The sequence below is a fragment of the Pinus tabuliformis genome, chromosome Q (genome assembly GCF_031772625.1).
Source record: "Pinus tabuliformis cultivar Carrire ecotype Pingquan chromosome Q, CPIR1, whole genome shotgun sequence".
NCBI classification, from domain to species: Eukaryota; Viridiplantae; Streptophyta; class Pinopsida; order Pinales; family Pinaceae; genus Pinus; species Pinus tabuliformis.
Genome location: NC_142296.1, coordinates 362,586,658 through 362,611,996, shown reverse-complemented (window position 1 = coordinate 362,611,996; position 25,339 = coordinate 362,586,658). Strand labels below are relative to the sequence as shown.

General features: G+C 40.1%; 1 protein-coding gene across 3 annotated transcripts in view; it reads right to left on the bottom strand.

The window, feature by feature from the left end:
• Positions 1 to 25,339, bottom strand: part of LOC149219667 (protein unc-13 homolog) — a 298,200-nt gene that overhangs the window by 197,385 nt on the left and 75,476 nt on the right. For all 3 annotated transcript variants that reach the window (XM_089384442.1, XM_089384441.1, XM_089384440.1), the window contains exons 14-17: positions 12,306 to 12,398; positions 11,989 to 12,174; positions 11,663 to 11,821; positions 11,270 to 11,362 (exon numbers count right to left, since the gene is read on the bottom strand). In XM_089384442.1, the coding sequence (XP_089240568.1) occupies positions 11,270 to 11,362; positions 11,663 to 11,821; positions 11,989 to 12,174; positions 12,306 to 12,398 (531 nt within the window). The remainder of the gene's footprint in view (positions 1 to 11,269; positions 11,363 to 11,662; positions 11,822 to 11,988; positions 12,175 to 12,305; positions 12,399 to 25,339) is intronic.

The following is a 25,339-nucleotide window of genomic DNA, read 5'->3' as shown; positions in this document are numbered from 1 at the left end:
GGGGCAGTTCCGCAGACTTTGTTTTTTTTTGTTTTTTATTTGGACTTGACTTAGATTTTTGAACTGTTATGTGAGAAATTATGTTTCTCAAACACTCCCAAGGTGACCCCTCGATGCTCCCTAGACGCTTCTTAGATGCTCCCTAAAGGTAACGTTAAATTCTTAAATTTTTAACGTTACCGTGAAATGAATTAGGATGTTCGAGAGTGGTTCCAACCTCATCAAACTTCAAATGGAGAAAATAGAATTTCATATCCCATTCAAAATTCAGCAAACTTAATAGTTTTCGGGATTTCGGGATTAATGGGATTGTAGCATTTCATTAGATTATATCATGTATGAGGGTATGTGATTGGCATTTAATCAAGAGCACCAAGCCCTAAATGTACCCCAGTGTTGGTCGTGTTGATTGTTGAACTCCTTTGTCATGGCCTTAGCAAAAATGCACCCTTCACTCAAGTCAAAATCATTGATCAGGCATGTTAAGCTTTCTCTACCATATTATAAGGCTGTTAAATTGGCAACTAGGGCCAAACTCCATGTGGGTCAGCTTATTTATGGCAGCTGATATTTTTATTGGATCCCTCTCGTCGAAAGGTGTAGGATTGATCCAAAGATCATCCAATTCCGATAAGTATTTATGGAGATATGAATTTATTTTGTTTATGTAATTATTATCAAGCCGACCAGCACTTATGTAGGCTCTAGAAGCCCAACCGACGTGTCTATTCAACCTCTACAAGTTAGTATAAATAAAAGAGGATTTGATGTCATTTGTGACATACATTATTGTGGTGATCTCTTCCTCTCCACGTCTTGGGTTTTTGGAGCAGGAGAGAGACACCATGAAAATGTACGCTGGCCTATGATGCCCTAGCCACAGTAAATCTATCAGCGGCATCTAAGGGTGCCCTAGCCATAGCATTTGAGGGTACTCTTGACAGCAAAGGGAGGCTCAATATGCAGTCCATGAAGGCACAGTAATTAGATTCTTATACGTTGTTCTATATGCAGCAAGAAGAGGGACTTCGCTGTCCCTATAGACACAGTCCTAGGAGACCCTTTAACGCAGGTAAGAAGATGCCCTAGGTGCAGTTCAGTGGGTGCCCAATCCGCAGTCATAATGTGCCCTAGCCGCAGGCTTATGAAGAATCCTATACGCTACATAAAGGAGGTCTAAACACTGGCAAGGGAGACCTAATCTTATGCTGTCCTTAAGTGCCCTAAACGCTGTCCTGAAGGAATCATGTAATCATCTAGCCGCAGTCAAGGAGGATGTATATACACAGCTAGGACAGACCTATATATGCTGTTCTAAGCCACAGTAAGAAGGACTAGAAGACTCAGACTTGAAGGTGCTCTTATCTGCTGTCACAACTACAGCTATCTAAGGGAGCTTCTGTACGTTGCCAAGGAAGTTGAGCCGCAGCATAAAGAAGACACATATCAGCGTAAAAGAGCAACATGGAATACTGCTATTCTAAGGCATGAATAAGGTACGTTTGGGAGCAGCAGTCACTAGATTAGAAGACAAAGGGCAACGCTGCTATTTGGGATCTTGTTTAGGCTTGCTGAAGAAGTCTACAGCTACAGCTGGCTGCTTTGCTAGGCTGCAAGCCATAGCAAGCAGCTAAGGCTGTTCCAAGGCAGTACTACAGTTTACCTTGAGTTTGGATGACAGCATGGATTAGGAGAAACTCTCCTAGGAGGACTTGAAGTTATGAGATCATGTGCATGGGCAGCACAACGATTCATTAGCATGGGCAGCACTATGAGATCATGTGCATGGGCAGCACAATGATACATTAGCAGGGGCAGCAGCATGATGATGATGCACATTAGTTTGAGCAAGATCATGGACATGGACAGCCGCATGATGTAGTATGCAGTGGTGCAACTAGAGAACCAGATGCAACATGATGATCTCATCATTATAGGAGATGATCTATGCTTAGATCTAGATAAAGTCAAAGTGTTGACTTCTGTTGCAAATGTACTCTCTCTCTCTCTGCTGAATTTTGAAGATAAAAGAAGATTTGATCAAAGGGTTTCCCCACACATTGTGGGGTTTGTCCCTGGCTCGCGCCATATCTTGTGTCCTCTTGTCTTGGCTTGTCTTCTGCGATTTTATATTTATGTTCTATCTGCAGTTTATTGTAATGTTGATGTGATTGCTAACTATGAAAATTTAAATAAATTGCTCTAGCATAGAACATACCTAAACTTTGCATGGTATCAGAGCTGAGGTGAAGACAATGCCCAAGCAAGAGTGAAAGAGCAATCACCGAAGACAGTTGGGACAAGGCAGAAGGATCAATGGGTTCCTCATAATTCACCTAGGGTGAAGTCAAAGCAGAAAATGTTATCAGAATGGTGCAACGGAAGATTCTGATGGTCCATCTTAAGATCACTTCATTGGGAAGTTCGGATCTAAGGGTGGAAGAAAAGGCGGATGCCTTGTTGAAATAAGTTCGGTCGTTACACGAAGGAGTGTCCGCATGGCAGAGACGCATCTCTTGATGAAGATAACAATCATTCCTGGGACATATTCAATGATCAAAAGGAATGACTGGTAATGCAGGTCATCAAGGAAATGGTCGACTCTTCCACAAAAGCAAGGAACCCTTGAATCTCTTTTATGTACCTGATCGAACCTGATGTCCATCTCGGAAATGGAAGTCAAAGGTTGCATGGTGGCACTTATCGATGGAAAGGTACGTGTTTGAAAATAGATTTTTTAAAGATGTTTTTGAGTTCAGGGTTGTATCAAGTTGCAGGAAGTCCACTGGGGACCATGTCCATTGACTCAGCACCGGAGGTCTATGAGTCAGATGGTGACTAGGATGCCTGAATTCAAAAAGAAGCATGAAGGTACACATCTGAAAAGTATCGAAGGAAAATATTATAAGGGGACCATTCCCCTCATGCAGCAGGTTCACAGGTTTGGAACAACCTGAGGAGTTTGAGAATCATGATCAAGGAATCTCATGTATACAGGCGGAAGAAAGCCCTCTATGGCTTGAAGAAAAACACCTCGGGCATAGTATGAGAGGATTAATAGTTGTCTAATGCAGCTGAGATTCACTAGGAGTGAAACCGATCCAAACCATTACTCGAAGGTTGTGGATGATAAACCTCTCGTACCGGCACCTATGTCTGACAGGTGCAGACCCTCTCATTTATAGAAGACAGAGGGAGTTGGATTCTAAATGTGAGAAGATAAGCTGCAAGCTTGTGACTGCCTCGAGGATCTTAACTTTCAGAAGTTATATGGTAATGATGTCGGACCAGATTTGGGAAATGCCTCTGAGTTTCAAAAACTCATTCGCGTTGATGTTCTTGGAGAACCTCCATCCGGACATCTGTGTTGCAGTTAGCATGGTGAGCTCATATTTGGTTGAGCCTCACTAGACTGGTGCCAAGAATCTTCTAAGATATCTTCAGGGCACAATCTCTCATGAATTGAGATACACTGCCGGAAATATGAATCCACATGATTATTCGAATGACGAGTGGGCAGGAAGTATGGAGGATCACTAGAGCACTCCTCAGTGCTGTTTGGAATCTGCCTTGATATCCTGGATGAGCAGGAAGCAGAAGTCGGTGACTCTGAGCATCATCAAGGCAGAATACATTGCTGATAGTATGGCCTTCTGTGAGGCAGTCTGGTTGCTGAAGCACTTCAGTGAGCTGTTTGTACACATGATGAATACCACTGTGAATCTCTGTGACAACCAGAGATGGGATTCGATTATTGAGGTATCCCGTATTTGAAAATTGCTCCAGCAGATAGACATCAATTACTGCCTTATCTGGGATATGGTAAGTCGATGATCAAGGAGGCTCCATCACACTGAGATGATGTTCAGGACAGAGCCCTGAGGAAAGATCAAATTTGTGATTTTCCCGAACGACTTGGAGTCGTCGAGAGACCTTTGTAAAAGGGTCCTGCATGCTGCATACATTGAGCTCTAGGAGCTTTGGGGGGCTTGCAGTTCTATTGGAGCAACATACGACCACAGGGTGACTCACCCTCCCCTGGTGGTGCGCACTAAAACAAGATGATTCGCTCTCTTGTGGGACAAGATGATTCGCTCTCTTGTGTAGCAGGATGATTAGTTCTCCTGTGTGGTCTGGATTGATGTGTTCTCCATGGCGATTGTAGCAGGATTGATGTGTTCTCCCGTGAGGCCTGGATTGATGTGTTCTCCATGGCGATTGTAGCAGGATTGATGTGTTCTCCTGTGAGGCCTGGATTGATGTGTTCTCCATGGCGATTGTAGCAGGATTGATGTGTTCTCCTGTGAGGCCTGGATTGATGTGTTCTCCATGGCGATTGTAGCAGGATTGATGTGTTCTCCTGTGAGGACAGGATTGATTAAGTTCTCCTGTCGAGGCATCCTACCCATGCAGTTTGGGACTCATGGGAAGTACCTCTCATCTGATCAATGAGCGGGGAAATGAAGTTAGGGACCATAGTAGTACCGATGGACGCATCGTTGTATCTACCGTACTCCCTACGCTAGGATGTCCTCCATTGATCTGGGATCAATGATACTGGTCTGGGACCAGTGGTAGGAGTTGTACATACTATGACGCTGACTTCGGGTCGGCTGAGACTGGTCTGGGACCAGTGGTACATACTTCGAGACTGACTTTGTGTCAGTGCAGGACTGGTCTGGGACCAGTGAGAGTTGTACATACTATGACGCTGACTTCGGGTCGGCTGAGACTGGTCTGGGACCAGTGGTACATACTTCGAGACTGACTTTGTGTCAGTGCAGGACTGGTCTGGGACCAGTGAGAGTCGTACATACTATGACGCTGACTTCGGGTCGGTTGAGACTAGTCTGGGACCAGTGGTACGCACTCTGAGTCTGACTTCGGGTCAGTGGAGAATGATATGACTCATTCTCGATCAATTCTTCTTCTTCATAGTTCAGCGGAGATGAGCAGAGCAGAGCAGAGCCAGTAGAGCTTAACAGAGCAGAGCCAGCAGCGCTGAGCAGAGCAGAGCAAAGCCAGCAGAGCTGAGCAGAGTAGAGCAGAGCCAGCAGCGCTGAGCAGAGCAGAGTAGAGCAGAGCCAGCAGCGCTGAGCAGAGCAGAGTAGAGCAGAGCCAGCAGAGCTGAGCAAATATGGGCAGAGCAGTGCAGGGCACTGATGGCAGAGATAGTACAGTCGGACATATGGATCAACAGATGGAGTTCCCCCTAGTTGAGAGGGAGTGTTAAATTGGCAACTAGGGCCAAACTCCATGTGGGTCAGCTTATTTATGGCAGCTGATATTTTTATTGGATCCCTCTCGTCGAAAGGTGTAGGATTGATCCAAAGATCATCCAATTCCAATAAGTATTTATGGAGATATGAATTTATTTTGTTTATGTAATTATTATCAAGCCGACCAGCACTTATGTAGGCTCTAGAAGCCCAACCGACGTGTCTATTCAACCTCTACAAGTTAGTATAAATAAAAGAGGATTTGATGTCATTTGTGACATACATTATTGTGGTGATCTCTTCCTCTCCACGTCTTGGGTTTTTGGAGCAGGAGAGAGACGCCATGAAAATGTACGCTGGCCTATGATGCCCTAGCCACAGTAAATCTATCAGCGGCATCTAAGGGTGCCCTAGCCATAGCATTTGAGGGTACTCTTGACAGCAAAGGGAGGCTCAATATGCAGTCCATGAAGGCACAGTAATTAGATTCTTATACGTTGTTCTATATGCAGCAAGAAGAGGGACTTCGCTGTCCCTATAGACACAGTCCTAGGAGACCCTTTAACGCAGGTAAGAAGATGCCCTAGGTGCAGTTCAGTGGGTGCCCAATCCGCAGTCATAATGTGCCCTAGCCGCAGGCTTATGAAGAATCCTATACGCTACATAAAGGAGGTCTAAACACTGGCAAGGGAGACCTAATCTTATGCTGTCCTTAAGTGCCCTAAACGCTGTCCTGAAGGAATCATGTAATCATCTAGCCGCAGTCAAGGAGGATGTATATACACAGCTAGGACAGACCTATATATGCTGTTCTAAGCCACAGTAAGAAGGACTAGAAGACTCAGACTTGAAGGTGCTCTTATCTGCTGTCACAACTACAGCTATCTAAGGGAGCTTCTGTACGTTGCCAAGGAAGTTGAGCCGCAGCATAAAGAAGACACATATCAGCGTAAAAGAGCAACATGGAATACTGCTATTCTAAGGCATGAATAAGGTACGTTTGGGAGCAGCAGTCACTAGATTAGAAGACAAAGGGCAACGCTGCTATTTGGGATCTTGTTTAGGCTTGCTGAAGAAGTCTACAGCTACAGCTGGCTGCTTTGCTAGGCTGCAAGCCATAGCAAGCAGCTAAGGCTGTTCCAAGGCAGTACTACAGTTTACCTTGAGTTCGGATGACAGCATGGATTAGGAGAAACTCTCCTAGGAGGACTTGAAGTTATGAGATCATGTGCATGGGCAGCACAACGATTCATTAGCATGGGCAGCACTATGAGATCATGTGCATGGGCAGCACAATGATACATTAGCAGGGGCAGCAGCGTGATGATGATGCACATTAGTTTGAGCAAGATCATGGACATGGACAGCCGCATGATGTAGTATGCAGTGGTGCAACTAGAGAACCAGATGCAACATGATGATCTCATCATTATAGGAGATGATCTATGCTTAGATCTAGATAAAGTCAAAGTGTTGACTTCTGTTGCAAATGTACTCTCTCTCTCTCTGCTGAATTTTGAAGATAAAAGAAGATTTGATCAAAGGGTTTCCCCACACATTGTGGGGTTTGTCCCTGGCTCGCGCCATATCTTGTGTCCTCTTGTCTTGGCTTGTCTTCTGCGATTTTATATTTATGTTCTATCTGCAGTTTATTGTAATGTTGATGTGATTGCTAACTATGAAAATTTAAATAAATTGCTCTAGCATAGAACATACCTAAACTTAACAAAGGCTTTATTAGGTTGTTTGATCAAAATTGGGCAACGTTGACTAATATCCCTAGATAATCAAAGTAGAGGCAAAGGCTAGAAAAGAGGAGAAGAATCTAGATTCTATATGGTTGATGCTCGAATAATTAATCATTGATGTACAACATATGCCATATCTATCTTGATTTATGGACAAATACACACATTTTCATATCTTCTACAACTAATTAAAAAAATATATATATACATATATAATAGATGTTTCCAAGACGCTTCGCTTCCTAGATTTTTGGAAAATGATGCTTCGCTTCCAAAAAACATCCCTGCTCCGTGCAACATTGTTCAAAATTATATCTATATATATATAATTTAACTTTATAACATTTTCTTCATTAAAATGAAAAGTACAAAACACATAACTACCTTTGAAATAAATCTCAACCCTCTATCCATGACTACTAAAAATATTCCCTACCATAAATTTAAATGCCTATCATCCACCTATTAATTATTGATTATTAAATAGACACGTCTATTGGGGTAATTACCACCATAGAGTTGTACTCGCAAACCGTTTTTTATACTTACTCGCAACAACCACATATTCGTACACATTTGTGTAGGTGTCATCTTATATTGTTTCGTACAGTCACAATCAACCGCTTAAGGAAACTAAGGCATATTAAAAAGCACGGGAACAATAAAGTTTGTTTAAATATGAATATATCAAAGGGTACAAAGTAAGCCTTTAAACTTAATACCCTAACTATCATTTAAGAGGTAAGTCGAAAAGTATTCAACGAGTATTTTTGAAAAAAAACACACAAAAAATATTAATATCAAAAAGATAGAAAGGTGTAATTAAGTGGAGATTATACACGTTTTATCTAAGTTCAAAATTATGAAACTACATAAAATCCCAAGTCAAAGTCTATTTTGGTTGGAAGAAAAATAGTCGTACAACCATTTCATAAGTTTTTAAAATATATATTTATAAAGTAAAAGGAGTATTAAATTCTAGTGAGAATCACAGTCTGATACTCATATTTTGTGCACCTACTAATAGTAAATAGGTGAGTTGGAGAATAAGTAAAACTATGACCTATGAATTCCACAAAAGTTAAATTTTTGGACTAAATGTCTTTTTTTGTAATATGGAGTTTAGGTATTGTTAACTTTAAAAAATGCAAATGTTGTTGTCCAATGTATAGGAAATTATTTAAGATGTAAAATTATCAAGGTAATACAAAAATACAAATAAAAAAATTAGAGGAAGATCTCGCAAAATTTCAACAAAACAATAAGGTATCACAATAGAAATATAAAGATCTTGAGGAAATGTTTTAGGAGTCAATCGAAAAGGTTGAGGAAATTTCTCACCTAAGGGACCACAGTCAAAAATTACTAGCATAGGTCATGAAAACAAAAGATATGAAACAATAATAAAAAATTCGAACAAGAAAGGAAGTTCTCGAGAAAGAGTTCAATAAGAATCTATTGGAGAAAGAACAAGAAAATTTGTGCCTAAAAAACCTCAATCAATGGTTATTAGAATGAATCAGAGGTTCAAAAGATGAGAATGAAGACACTACGGATAATCAACAATCCAAAAAATGAAGACACTAACACATTTAAAGAATCATAATCAATACGCAAATCAATAAGCTTGAGAGTGATAAGCAGTAGTTGAAAAATAGAACAAAACGACTTAATCAAAAGGAAGCATTGAAGACTCCATTAAAAATTCAAATTTGAGGAGAAGGAATCCAACTAATATCATGGCACTAGAGGATGCCAATTCCATTGAAGTAAAGACATGCTCAGATGTTGCAGTACAAATGATGAAAATTCCAAGTGAATACCCACTAACCAACCAAGCAATGTCAGTGCATGAAGATAATCATATACCGAAAGTAAACCAACAAAGCGCTACAAGCATGATAAGAGAAAATCATATTAGAAGAACACCTTATCGACATCCTGACCATAAGAGAAAAATACCTTAACCAGTCAATGTATCAACATTGCTTAGAAGGGAAAGAGTCAACCTATATTGCAAAGAATATTGATACTAGTTTCATTAAGTCTAATAATAATAATTCATCTCAGGTATCAAATAAGTGAAAAGTTCCACAAAAGATCAAATCAGAGTGGTTAGATCTTTTTCAGTTCAACAATTTTGTTATCACACAATTAGACCATCTTATACCTGGATAAAAAACTCAGAATAAAAAAATGTTAGCGCCAAGACCAATGGGAAAAACCCAGGCTCTCTAAATTCACACACAATATGTTATTCTTAAATGCCCTATTGATCGCTCCTTTAATGTGAAGTTGAACATGAGCATCCAAAAAATCAATGAAAGGAACAAGACACTACTACTAGAGATACCAATGGATTTGGAAAAATGAAGTGACCTTTAAGAACGAGCTCTATATTTGTCCTAAAAGGGTAATCTACTCGACCTAGAAAAGAGCGAGATAGGAGTATCTATCACAGTTGAAAGAAAAGTGCAGAAAACAAGTCTCAAAATGATTTCCAAGGATAACAGATGGGTCCCAAACTCATCTTGGACATTGGTGTGGCAAATTGACCTTTTACAATAAATCATGTCATAGCTTGAGACACTACACCCTCTTAAGGTATGCCTAAACCACAAAGGACAATCAACCCCAAAAATGAAATGGTAGGTTCGATGACGTTTTCGAAAAGGTGCATTCTCATAAGGATGTCTTGAAAATGCAAACCGAAACACTAGCATTGGTGCAAGGCCAAGGAAGCATACCCTTTGTAGAGCTCGCATTGCAAATCACGAGCCTCAAGATGAAGCAAGTACCCATGAACTAGACCCCCAATATCCTTCAAATATTTCTTGGCAGCATTGAAAATCTTGACCTTACTTTTGCTAAGGTTGACCATCATCTACTTAACATCACAAAATTTGGTGAGACCCTCCAACTACCTATGAAGGCCTTCAAAAAAGGAAGACAAAAGGACCACATAGTCCATGAACAAGAGTATGGCAATCATGCTAGGTTGCTCGATACCCACATGCAGTGACTGTCACAATTTGGCTGGGACTTGACATCAAAAACATAGATTCATCAATGACATTACCAACAATCCCAAATCCTAAACAACGTAGAGCACTACCTCTTGTAGGAAATGCAAACCCTACTACAGATTATTTTATATTCCTTACTCATATTATATAATTTTTCCCTTGGTCCTTAACATTAGTGTAGTTAAGGTGAGACTTCGAAGTAAAATGCTAAGTGGCATGGTCATAAAACACCAATGTGATTGGTAAATTTTAGGAAGTTAAAATGCTATAGCAAGAAGTCATATGTAGGACTAACATAATTTTCAAGAAAGCATGTGTTGTAAGCTCTTGGAATCGTACAACTAGAAACTATAATAACCCTACACTTAATACAAGATCATAATATAAAGAATCATCTAAAATATATTAGAAATATGTGAGAAAAGTGTAACTATAATGATATATCGAAGGATATAGTGCATGATAAGTTCTATTGCAAACAACCTCATACCTTTTCTATATATCAAGAATATGAGATATATGAATAGTTTTGTACTTATTTCTTTAATGTTATTCCTATTCTTGTTGGTGGACCCAATTCAAGGACCCTCAGATATGACTCATGGCTATTTCAATTTTCAAACTTGCACAAAACAACAACTTGTAAATAATAGCTTGTGTCATGGACATGTAGAAAAGAATCATTATACTCAATATGCTAACATAAGCTCAAGATTAAGTGTGTGCATCTGCATACCTCAAAAGACCACCAAATTATGTATCTACCATAACAATCAAACATCAAAAAGAATAGCAACTGAGCTGGCGCTTGACACTTGACAAGAAATAAAGGGATTCATAAGAATAGAACTGACAAAATTAAGATATCCATAAACGGGTACTAAAAGTTCAAAATTCCTATTCAAAGGACACACTAAGGTGAATCAAATCACAGGAAATGTGTCCCCGAAATCTGAAATGGGATTGATATATGCAATCCATTGAATTTTTTTGTTCTGTAAAAACATATAACAATTCCCCTATTAATTTTACAGTGCATAAGGACATGTAGATTACATTTATTTTACTGCTAAGTTTCATCCCACATATTACATATCACCAGCCAGGAAATTCAGTCTTCAAAGCTAAAGGCTAAATGACCAACTCCTGTCTCTACTGTCCATGAATGGCATATCAAATAAATCTCGACATCACCATTGACATTCTGTATATTATGCAGTAAATATGAAAGTCATTTCATAACTATGCATTAAAAAGAACAGGAAGATAAAATCACCTCTTGCTGAATTGCCCGCTCAACCCATTCTATGATTTTCCCAACTTGATTGTTAATCCACCGCATAATCATTGGAGCACAGATTGCTTCAATCTAGAAAACATGATTTAAGAAACAATAAACAAGTGTGTTTAATCATGGTTAAAAAATTCTCAAGCACGTGAAAAGAAACAATAATTTGTGAAAACGATAATGTCCTAATCAATCACAAAAATGCAACCACATTAAGGAGCAACTAAAGAAAATATGAGGAAACTAGTTGTCACTTCCCCATAATGAATTATGTTAGCATTGCAAAAACCAATAATAATGATCTATGAAAAGTAGAAAAAATATATATATGCATTAGACAAAAAAACAGATATTACTGTTCCAGTTAAAAAGTGTAGAGACCTGATAAGGAGACATCCCTTGCTTGTAACAACCATTCAACTCATCCTCTTCGTCTACAGAATAGACAAGTTCAATCAAACACTGCTCCAGGATATCAGCTGCTGGAAGTACAGATGTAACATCCTCCGAAAAATGTGACACTCCATCAAGGAAAGGTTTCTAGGCACATGTCAAAAAAATTCCAAGAAAATATTTGGATCTTCAATATTTCAATATTTCTTGCATGATAAATTCAGCTAAGACAAAGAATTAATTAACAAGTTCTGGAATAACATCCCAAGATCTGAAAGGAAAATTGTGATGTCTTCAGCTATAGATACACTTACCAGTTCCCTTCCATAAAGACTATGTAAGAGGGACGCAGATATTGCAATGGATTGAGAGTTCCAACGAGAAAAAATAGGCCTAAAAATAGTTGCATCTCTTTCAGCAATAATCTTCACATCTTCTGCAAGTATCTTCAGAGGATGCTCATGTTCTGCCACAGATTTTGCATTTGCAGCTCCCAATGCCTGCAAAACCATCAACTTTAAGAAATCTGGTTCCCTGACCATCTCTAGCTACTTTTAACACAATGTGGAAGAGAAAAGAATAAAGCATTGCCTAATGTCAAGATAAGTAACATGGTTATATCAAAACGAACCCTTTCATATGCAGCATTGATGGAGGATATGATGTAATCTTCTATCTGTTTAGCATCTGCAGCCATCTTAGCAGTGGATGATCTTCTCACTACCTGAAATCGTTGAATTTAATCATAAAATATATGTGTGATTAAGCCTTCTAATGCAATCACCAATCATCCACACTAAATTTTCAACTACTTGAAGGCCATGGGATAATGTGTTCCTGTTTAGGTACAGCAATTTAGCCAGTTCCTTAATCCACAACAAGGGCTTTCATGTCTCTTTACATAGGTGACAAAACATTGAATTCTTCAATTAAAGACTCCATATTTATGCCACTTAAATAAATCAGTATTAAAAATAATTGGAAATTAACATTTACAAGATAATGTCAACATGATTATTCCACATATGTTGCAGCAAAGAGAAGACTGGTAATCACTCTAATGCCACCCAGATCGGTTAACAGCACAACTAGCTTTGATGCTAACACATATGCATAGCATAATTGTACACAAACACATAAGATTCCCTAGCCTATGCTGCTAAGCATACACACGACATCTAAGCAATGGGACATATATTTACAAAAAAATATTTGCATAGCAAATGAGAAAAAGGAAGGGTGTATACAATGGAACTTATATCATCTTCCTGAATGCTACTGAAGCAGAACTAAAATCTGAATAAGCTACTGCATCTCGAGACTTCACATCCTTATTCTGGAAAAAACCTTTGGCCAACAACTACATATGTACCTCATTCTGCCACATGCTACAGAAAGCAGTCAGAGAATTGACCTCAATATCAAATACCAACCTACAACAGATATCCCAGAGCTGAGTAGAGATCCTCAAGCGCCAAATCCTAAAGAAAAAGGTATGACCTCTAATAGCTGCAATCACCAAACAGGGCCACCAAACAATGGATTCTTCCCTGAAGCTGAAATAAACATTGATCCTGGACATACTTCCAACCACCATTTGCAAACTGACACTACCAGAGATGCATTTCACTAGCCCGAGGTGTTGGCAAACAATTTAACCATCATATAGCCCACTCTTCACCACCCTAGCCTTCAAGGAGAATCTCTAATAAATAACAAACCATGCAAAAACCCACAACTTATAGGAAAGCTGAACATACCCAACACTATGAAGCCAATGAATCCACCTATCCTCTGAACCAGTGGAATCCCAATCCACAATGAGAACAAGGGCAAGGGCATGACACCAATGCAAAACAGAATATAGCCTTTAAGCATCGGGCAACTAAAGCTCTGCCCCCAATCCTGCCAAAATAATTCTAGCACTGCACCATTCATCTTGTAGACAACCTTCTAAGGGATGAGTCCACCATCAAATAGCCCACTCTTTGCCAACACAGCCTTCAAGAGGAGCCCCTAATAAATAACCAGCCATGCAAATACCCACCATTTATAGGAAATCCAAACAAACCAAACATATGAAACCGAGATATCCTCTCGTCCTCCGAATCAGTGGAAGGTCAACATACACTTAGGAGTCAGGACAAGGGATAGAACAAAGCTAACAAACTCAAAATCAACAAAACCTCAATAAGGAAAAAGAGCAATGAGTCTTGAATCAGACCAAGAATAAAAACAAGACAAGTGCAAAAGAAACTGGCAAACAAGAATGTATCTCAAAGGCAAAAAATGAGAGAAAACACACCAAAATTGGGTTTTATAGTACAATTCATATTTAATCTGCGAGTTTGAACTGCCCCAACTAGAATCAAATTGTTTGGAGGCCAATCTGATCCAAACTCATCGAGTCACACATCAAATCACATCTGGTAATAATGTGGTAGTGCATGCCACTGATGCAAAATGGAATACAACCTCTGGAAACCATACTGTTGTAAAAGGCAACCAAAGCTCTAACCACAATCCCACCAAAATGGCCTTATCATTGCAACATTCATTTTGTGCACATCCTCAACTAGTCAATTGGAAGGAAACAAAGCATACTCACCTAAGTTGCAGGAAACGTGGGGGGAGGGGTCGTTTCAGGCAGGAAACAGAAACGAAACTGGGAAACGCGTACGGTACGGCTTGGAAACGCGTTTCCGGCCGTACTGCCACGTTTCCCAGTTGTAATGTGTTGTTTTTTAATTTTATTTTTTTTTATTTGTTATTAAAAAAAATTTTAGGTTTCCGATAAATTCTAGAAGCCTATTCTAAAGTTATAAAAGAGCAGTTTGTCTCATTCTCTCATCACACTATTCAGCAAGTCGTTTCTCTTGGAGACTTGCAGTTGTTTCAGCTAGGGTGTTTTGAGCAGTGAGCAAAGTAGATTTCAGCAGCAGGAGAAAGAGATTTCAGCGGCAAGAGAAAGAGATTTCAGCAGGAGATTTCAGTAGCAGCAGATTTGGCTCAGCTACAGCCATATTTCTCTTCTCTTTTCTGGCATTTCAGGGTAGTTTCAGCCACAGAAAATTAATTTGGGTAAGCCACATTCATTTTTTTAGTTTCTTCTTACTATTTCTTCAATTTTTCTAGGGTTTAGGCAGCCAAAAATATGAAAAACGTTTTTTATTTATAGATTTGTTTTTTAAATTTATTTTTGCAGCAGATTTGACTCAGCTACAGCCATATTTCTCCTCTTTTCTGGCATTTTAGGGTAGTTTCAGCCACAGAAAATTAATTTGGGTAAGCCACATTCATTTCTTAGTTTTTTCTTACTATTTCTTCAATTTTTCTAGGGTTTATACAGCCAAAAATATGAAAAACGTTTTTATTATTTAACTTTTTATTTACAGATTTGTTTTTTTAATTTATTTTTGCAGCAATGGCTTCCAGCCAAAGTGCAGCTGCAAGTTCAAGCCCTAGGGCCAACTATGACGAAGCTTCAAAGATGTGGAGGTGGTGGCTCATGGGAATGGCGATGCAATCTTTGCAATAATACGTACAAGGGCTCCTACCCAAGAGTGAAGGCGCATCTATTGCATGGAGGAGGACAGGGGATTTCAGGTTGCACAAAACCATCAGATCCGTTGGCAAGGAGGGCATATCAAAGAGAGCAAGATGAGGGGGATGGTACTAAGAGAAGGCATGATGAGCTTACTCAAGCTCCATCTAACATTGAGCCAAGGATTGTAGTTGAAGCAAGAAAGAGGAGAGCTGGTCACACTCAACAACATGAACAACCAGCACCCAAAAATACCGGAGGCCCAGGGGCATCCCCTTCAGTTCAGGATAGCAGAATTGCTAGATTGGTGAATGTGCAAGCAAGAGAAGAAACTGATTCCAGAGTGGCTAGGTGCATTTATGCATGTGGTATCCCATTCAATGTTGTTCGCTCTCCTTACTGGCAAGATATGATAAGGGCAGTTAACAAAGCTCCTCAAGGGTACAAGGGGCCCAACTATGAGAAAGTCAGAACCCAGCTTCTCAAAAATGAGAAGGACCTTGTGGAGGACATTTTAGCTCCAATTCGTTCTTCCATGAGTAGCTCTGGGGTTACCATAGTCTCATATGGTTGGACAGATATGAGGCGCAGACCATTGATAAATATCATTGCCACTTCCCCCAAAGGAGCAATGTTTATCAAGGCAGAAGACTGCTCAGGAGAGGTGAAAGATGCACAGTACATTGCTGGTGTTATTATAAAAGCTATTGAACAAATAGGGCCTAACAAGGTGGTGCAAATTATCACGGATAATGCACCGGTTTGCAAAGTTGCAGGTTTAATTATTGAGGGGAGGTATGACCACATCTTTTGGACACCATGCATTGTCCATAATCTGAATCTGATCTTAGAGGAGATCGACAACAAAGTTTCCTGGATAAAGGAACTCAAAGGGGAAGCAAGGGAGATTATCAAATTCATCACCAACCACCACCAGTCTCAGGCCATATTTCGAGAGTACTCCAAATTGGAGTTGTTAAAAGTCGCTAAGACAAGATATGCCTCAAACTTCGTGATGTTGCGCCGCCTTGTTGAGGTTAAGCATGCATTAGTTTCTATGGTGGTGAGTCAACTTTGGATTGAGTGGAGACAAGCAGATTCAGAGCGGGGATCTATGGTGCGTAGATTGTGCCTTGATTAGGATTGGTGGAGCAAGGTAGATTTCTTGCTAAAGTTCACAACCCCTGCATTTGAGCTTCTCCGGACTGCTGACACTGACCAACCTTTCTTGGGAGAGGTATATGATGGCATGGATTCCATGGTTGAGAATACTATGGAAATCATTTCGCAGGAGTCTCCACAACTTTTGTTTGTTGATGATCATTTTGCTGGTTTGATCAAGAAAATCATTGTTGATAGGTGGAACAATTTCAATACACCATTGCACACTTTAGCACATGCTTTGAACCCCAAATTTTATGATGAGGAGCTTATTGCTAAAAGCAATGGGAAGAGGAAGGCACCCCATAAGGATAGAGAGGTGGCTACTGGGGTGAAAAAAGCCCTTATGAGAATGTTTCCTTCTCATCTACATAGGGAGGTAAAGGAGGAATTTGCCAGTTTTGCTGCAGGAATAGATGATTATGCAGATATATCAGCTTTGGAGGAGAGAAGCACCATGAATCCAGTTAGGTGGTGGATTTGTCATGGAGCAAATGGTGTACATTTGCAAAACCTTGCCATTCGTATTCTTTCACAAGTGGCAAGCTCTTCATCAGCAGAAAGGAATTGGAGCACTTATGGTTTTATTCATTCTGTGAAGCGCAATAGGTTGGGCTCACAGAAAGCAGAGGATCTTGTTTATGTGCACTCCAACCTTCACCTTGCATCTCGTAGGGGTCCAGAATACAACAGTGGTCCTTCTAAAGAATGGGATGTGGATGCAGAAAATCCTGATTTGGATCTCTCTCTTGCTGCCCTGAATATTGAGGCCGAATCTGGAAGTGGAATTGGTGCATCATCTTCTTCAGCACTACCATCCACTGTTGAGCATTGTGCTGCTTCTATTTTTGATGAGGATTGTTATGATGAGGATTAGTCTTTTGTGACTTGTCTCTATAGTTCTTGCAGCCTTATAGTCTTTATTGTACTTGCAGCCTCATATACTAATATAAATAAAGGCTGATTTTGGATTTTCCTATATTTTTATTTTCATTATGTGATCATTCATGACTCATGAGTAAATGTGATGTAAATTTAATCTTAATGTTTAAATGTAATAAATTATAATCATATAATGTAAATGTATCATTAATGCTTTATGATTGCACATATATATAATAATAATTTTTTAATATTTTTAATATATATATATATATATATATCTGCGTTTCCCCGTTTCCAAAATTTGGGGAGGTCGCGTTTCGTTTCGCTTCCCGTTTCGGAAACTCGTTTCCGTTTCCCCGTTTCGTGCAACTTAGATACTCACACACCAAAGTACGCAAATCCTTCCGGTAACAGATCAACGAACTATCCAGTTTTTGCGACCTTTGACAATTGACAATCAACTTGAATGCATCGAAGAGATCTCTTACAAACTTAAATTTCTACTATGCAAGTGTCAAGACTGAGATCACCACAGCTTACACCTACCTAGGGGTACAATTCAAGGGGCCTCATTTTGGTATGCGACAACCCCTCCAGGTTTGGCTCAGTGAAGGATATGGTTACCCGGCCCTCATGGAGGGAGTATTTTTAGAGTTAGTTTTAGGAAATATTGCCCAAACTTCACCTTATGGAGGCCATTATTAGACCCACAATTCTTTACAGCTCCAATGTCTCGGGGTCAAGCTTGTTGCAAATAGATTGGGCCAGTTTGGAAAGTTCAGACCCTGCTTTTCAAACGCATCATTTGCTTGGGCCAGTTTGGAAAGTTCAGACCCTGCTTTTCAAACGCATCATTTGCTATAAGTAGACAATTCCACAGTTCATTATTCAGGCATAGTTTAGTGTCAACCCATTTCACCTCAATGTCATTTTTTGTCTGGATTGTTTCCTTCATCTAGTCAGACCCACAATTCTTTACAGCTCCAATGTCTCGGGGTCAAGCTTGTTGCAAATAGATTGGGCCAGTTTGGAAAGTTCAAACCCTGCTTTTCAAACGCATCATTTGCTATAAGTAAACAATTCCACAGTTCATTATTTAGGCATAGTTAAGTGTCAACCCATTTCACCTCAATGTCATTTTCTGTCTGGATTGTTTCCTTCATCTAGTCAGATCTTTCAAAGAATCTACCACTTCGAGAGAGAGAGAGAGGTACACCTATCTTGCTTTTTCCCCTCAAATACCCTCGCCTCAAATCCCACCCAACAATGAGGACATGCTCATGGTTGGTTCTCAAAGGCATCTCAACTTCTCTAGTCACTGACAAAAGACATGCTTGTGGTTGGTTCTCAAAGGCATCTCAGCTTCTCTAGTCACTGACTATATCCCCAACCTTCCCCCATGCAAATCCTCCATTGACACGTTGAGCCATCTCTTGCCAACTCAACAAGTATTGAATCAAACTAGCAAAGAGGATATTTATAGGTTGTCAATTTAGGTCACTTGGACCTCACCTCCAACAAGCCTAGGATCGAAGATGTCACTTTTTGGAGCTAAAGGATGGCATCCTATTCTACCCCCCTAACACACGCAGACATTCGATACACTCACTCATGATACCATTGAAACAATTTTGAGTTGGTTCGTCACTTGGACCTCACCTCCAACAAGCCTAGGATCGAAGATGTCACTCTTTGGAGCTAAAGGATGGCATCCTATTCTACCCCCCTAACACACGCAGACATTCGATACACTCACTCATGATACCATTGAAACAATTTTGAGTTGGTTCTAGTAGACTCCGGATAGAGATAGACCACCATATACCACAGTCAAATATAATGTGCCAAACGTGCCATTTATAGGAGCCAAAAACAAAGAAACGCCTCATTTTTAGGTGCCCCCTATAAAACAAGATCAAAGGACAATATCACTTCCTATATCAGGATTCGAGAGGTAGCCTCTCTACCCTCTTCAAGTATCACGACCAACAATGCTTGGCCCTCTTCATCAAGGATATTTTCAGGCACAGATCTCAGTTCCTACACATCATGCCCCGCCTTGGGACAACTAGGACGATCTCTTCAGACTTTCATGTGGATCTGTCACATCACAAAAAAGCGACGAGCAAAAATTTAGGGTGCACTAAACAATAGAAGGGTGAGGTCTCAAGTCTCTTCTCAGCCTCCTCCTTTAAGGGAGTGACGAAAACCATCGAGACCAGTTTGTTAATGCAGAACTGTACATTAGTTCATAGGCCCTCAGAGCACCAAAGGGACCAGTTCTAAATAGTTCCAGAGCAAGGCACTCCCGGCTCGTCCAATTACCTCCCAGTTATATAAAAGCGACCAAAGATTTATCCAAAGTTTCTTTCTATTGACCTTGGATGCTAAGAGTGTTACTAGCTCCTACACCCCCAAGATCATACGATTGAACCCACTATTGGTTCTATAGGACTTCGACAATGAGACAGTGCCCAATCGCCCCCCCCCCCGGCCATCGGTCATCAAACTCGAGAGCCCTTTGCTCCTTTAGCTCCATAACTAAATCATCCTATCTCACTCATTCTTTCATGGCAAGTTGTTTTTTATTTTGTATCATGCCATGATCTTTTATATGTGTGTCACAACACCACTACAGCTTGTTTCCTTCTTTCTTCATGCTATTTTCAACATGTTCTACGAGTTGCACTTGCATTACCACATTGGATTCATACTGATTGTACTCTTCTTTAGTCCCATTGACCTACTTTTGTGATCATTTGTTGGACATTAATAAAATTATCTTATCTCAAATTATCCTATAGGTCCCGCCAAAAGTAGACGTCCATCCTACTCAAGTGTTGAGCCAGTAAACACGAAAGATCAACAATAAAAGAACCCTACAACTTCTAGTTTCAAATAAGGGTCTCACTAAATTCTAACCTATTGGAGAAACAAAGGATTAGGTAAATCAAAGAGCTATCGTTCCAAGAAAGAAGCAGCACCTAAAGACATCATTACAACACTTAACCATAATTGAGCATAGCTCAAAATCCAAAATAATTTAGGAAACCATAATATTTATGCGTTTAAACATATGCAACTTGATTTTGTGTAACACATTTCTAGTCAACCCTATATCCACTTGCCAAGACCATTTTCTATTTGATAATAGATTGTCTTTCTTGCACATGGGGTGTGTTACCCACCATTTTGTGGGTGATATCCCTAGCAAAAAAAAATTCTCCAAGATGGTCCTCACTTAGAAGCCCCTTACAGCCACAAACAAGCTCATCGTGCCATTTCTCCTCCACCTAAGCCAGCCATGTGGTCCCCCACCCATTTGCCATGATCATATGTTTGAAGGTGGGCCCTCCCGAACCTAAAGGTATGCCTTGTGATTTGGTAACTGGGTATTGTAGTTTGCTTATCATGGACACTTCTCGGCATGGATTAATTGGGGGATTCGACAGAAAGAGTGGGCTATGTCTGTTCTCTTCTCCCTTACACCCCTTTTGGATGTTAACATTGGATTCTAGTCTGGCCATTTGGCTTTAAAGATGATATTTCACGGGAAACCTTGATTTTGGTTGCACGGTCCCACTCCATCATTCAGATATATTAACCCATTTCCACTCATTATTAACCCATTCATTATTTTCCCCACCTAGGTCCACATTCCTCCACTGGGTCCACATAGGGTTAGCTCTCCCCTTCCCCTTGCCCACACTTTGGGTCGGGCCTGGAATGATCCCTTGGAGGTTGATGCAGCTAAAAAGAAAAGAAAAAGCATAATTGTCCACATTCAACAAAAAAAGATATCACAAAATGCAAAAGATGGTCGGGACAAACACATTCAACGCGTGGACAAAAGCCAATACATGAACTCCACCCCATCATCATGGTCATCACCCTGGTTCCTATAGGTTCTATGAGCCTCCTTCATCATATATGAACTCATGATTGTCCCAACCCCTGGTGGGCAACGAACCGCACTACCTTAAAACAGGGTATCCACTGCTATATCTCACACATCATGCTCTTACCCCTTGAGCCCCGAACAGTTAATCAAATAAAAATCATAAAAAGGCAAAAGGGATATAAAGAAGGGTGGAAAAATCAAGGTTGAGGCACCTCATGTACCACGATTGCTCCCTCCTATACATTAAATACCCAAGTGTGGGCTTATTAGCTACCCTTGTACCCCAGCATGTGGCCCAGCGCTGCCCCTTCTCATCCCCCACTTCATTCACCTCTCTATCACATACCACCAGCTTTTAAAGGATGTACCTTCAACATATTATCCCCTTTAGAAGTAGAAACCACCTAATAAGATACTTGGTTAACCCCATTTGGAGTTTGGAGACATTAGCACATGCCAAAGCCCATTATGAAGCCCCAACCTGTAGTCCATGATTTGTAAGATCTTTTACTCCATTTTTCTAATGACTTGTTGTACTGGAAGGCTAGGGAATGCATTGGATCTTATGCAAGATTGCAGATGGTCTCCATCTTGGGTTTGGTCTCCCTATACGGGGTCCTAACCCTCTAGAGGGCTACATTGGCACATGTAAGGTGTGCGTTGAGAGCCATAGGCCTCCACAGCAGTAGACAACACTCCATGGGTCCCCGAGGATGTTCAGAGATTGCTCGAGATTCACCTATTGGGCGAGGAATATGCATCTAGTTCACCTTTTCCCAGCCAGCCCCACCGATGTACCATGCACTTGGCAGCAGAGCCAGGATTTGCAGGATGATGTGGCATCACCTACACCATCATCGGAGCCCTTACAGATGATCTACATGCATCTTCAACTCATTTGGAGACCCATGAGGTTATTATTGTGCCCCCACAACCACTAGGAGCACCACAGGTTTATTGTTTGGAGAACAAGGGGCCAACCCCTTGTCCATCACTTATGAGGTTCCTATTCTTCATTGTGGCACCTATGGACCTCATCTGGCCTCTTGGAGGGCCCTACGACATGTATTATTTATCATTTGACCTCTTAAGAGACTAATTCGAACTCCTCATTAGTGCATAAATACAAGTGAGATGAGTTCATTTTCTCATCATCACTTTGGATTGGATCTCTTCTCTCTCATGAGAATTTCGCACTTTTTCTTGGAAGATGAATTGGAGCTTTATGGATTAATTTTGATGTTTGGATTTGGTTTATTTCGTCTTGGAGCTTCTCTGTTGTCAAATTGTGGATGGTTGGATATGTTCTATTACATGTAAGTACATGCTTTTAATGCTATTCTTTTTTTATTTTGTCATATACATTGGATTGGGAATTTTGTTATTTTTAGGGCTAATTGTTGCATGCATTTACTACTTAAATTGTGGAATTTTGTCTCTATATAGCATCTCTCAATGTATGGGCCCTGTAATTTTGAACGAAATTTCCTAGGGATAATTCTATCAACGAATTCATCTTCATAAGCCATCACCTTTTGCAAGTCAAAGTATAAAAGTTGTAAGGTTGCTTCCATTTTCCCTAGAAGGCAAATGAGGTAGTCTTAAGGCCTCCTTGATTAAGAAACAAGATCCTCATTCATATTTATCCTAGACTCCATTCTCCTAAGACTAAGACATTGATCTACCAAGAGATGGTCACTCAAAAATCAACTCTTTTTCACCTTCCTCCAGGCCTCGCCAAGTTGGGTCACCTAGGGCATCATTTTCCCGACAAAGTAGCCCTCCAAAAAGTTCGATCTCCTAACCTCTTCTGCATTGGTGTGTCCTCAAGGCCTCCTCCAATTTTGAAGCCATTTCGAACGTGCAGTTATGATCTAACCCAAGCCCTAGCTCCAAGATCAAACTTTGCCCTGGTATCCCCAAGGTTAGTGCCTCATAGAATCAATTTGACACCTTTAAGTGAGAATTCGTGCTTTGATCCTTTCCCCCTCGTTGTCTGGGTTAGCAACACCATTGATTGCTAAATTCTTGCCTCTTAACCTAAGCTGGGTCCACTTGGTCCCAGTGTGGTCCCACTCTTTTGGAAAGACAATTCTTCAAAAACCATCTGGGATACCAATTTCAATAAGGATTTTAGGGGTTGGGAACTCTTTCACAAGTCATATTCCCTAAACCTAACCCTCAAATCCCCGCATCCTTCTCCTAGAAGCCATTGTATTGTGCTTAGAAAGCAAGCAAGCTCCATTCTTGACCATCTTCTAGAAAGGGATTGTTTGAGTCACTTTATATCCGTTTGTTGATTTAACCTTCATTTGTGACTCCATATATATTGAGTCTCCTCCCATCGGTGAAAGTCCGTAAATAGTAGGGAGCCTTAGCTAAGGTGAGCCCTTGGTCTAGCATTTGACCCTTTAGGGATCCCCTCTAAGTCCCCTAATAGTTTGAGTGGTAACAGGGTGCACCATAGTTCTTCAACAAATCCACATTGATCTAACATTCCTAAACATGATCTAAAGGAGTTGGCAATGAGTTCTCGCTAGTGCAGGGTGTGCAAGAAACAAGGCATGGAACTAGCAAGAATATACGAGTTGTTGTATGCTTCATTGATCTTGCTAATTTATGTTGAATGCTTGTATATGTTTTTGGAATATTCTGAGATGTTGACCACCTGAAACATCAAATTATGGATCGATGTGGTTGGAGTTTGTGTTAGGGTTGGTGATTGTGTGGAGTTGCAAATCACAATGGATTCATTGGTGCTTAGAAATAAGGACGTGGTTTTGAACACTATAAATGTTTCCATCTATTTAAATATGTGTTTGTTGAGTTGTTTAATACTTTCAGAGTTGTTCACGCTAATGGTGTGGTCAACAATCTGATGGTGGGTGCTTTTCATGCTAACCCCAACTTGAATTTGGGTGAAAGCATTAACATTGGATGGAGGAGACCTCAGTGCTTCAACATGAAAGGCATTAGTTATTCCACTCAAGCCTAAACCAATATGTGGTGGTCAACATTCTAGTTGTTCTCGAAAAAAGTGACTTCTATACCAATGTGGATCAACACACATGAAGACAAATCACCTACTAGAAAAGAGAGCAACATTCCCAAGTATCAATAGGAGAGAATCACTTATAATATCATCAAATGGTGGCTATGACACGCTTCATGGAGATGCAAAACATGTGTGTGAACAACGACAGCAAACCAACTAAACATCAGGCCACATGACAGGCGTGTATTATGTTGATTCTCCCATAGATTAGGTCGTGAAACTATGAAATATTTGCACGAATATTGGTGACAAGGAGTATCAAGAAGTGTAAATAATAAAAGCACTATATACCCATCATTGTATTTAAAGCTAGAAGTGATGTAGGTAGGGTATTGAAGTTGATGTTTCATAGCATTATTTGCATGAGTATACTACAAAAGGTATTTGGTGTGTTAAGATGTAATCACATGTAAATAGACATATAACTAAAAGACCTTATTTAGGCATGCGTACATTGGTTTGTTGGATCATTGGTATATGGTCTAGACGTATGTTGTATTTTAGGTTACATTGTTATAAACTATGAAGAGTGTTGTTGTTTACCCTAAATCAATTGTAAAATGGGGGAATGTTAAGTTAAACTTGCTTCCATCAAAATGTAATTAGGTCCATTTTGATTTATTCATTTATTGGATTAACCATACCAAGTTTACATGCCTATGGTATTGGGTGGCTCATGGTACTTTCCAATGGTATTTGACGCGAAGATGCCTATTTAAAGGCTCGGTGCTTTCCGCTGTAAGATGCCTCGAGCAACCTATTCTACCAACTTAGTTAGATTGGCCATTGTGAATGATGATATATCTTTGAAACCTAGTTTTCTTGGTAAAGGGTTTCAAAGATAAATTGTCAATTTTCATATTTACTTGTGAGTGTGTATATTTTTAACAAGGAGGACAACTCAATATGGAGCCCTTCACCCTGCAGCACCAAATGGGATTGAGAAGGCTCCATTAAAATTGGCCTTCCACTCCTCTAACACCTAAAAGGAGCTTTCTCAATTGAACAACAAAGAACCCACAGAAACCCATTCATGAACAAGTGCAAAGCCTATGTCCTCAAGCAATTGAGAAACACAATCAATAATAAGTTGTTTGTTAATTTCTGAACCTGGCACCC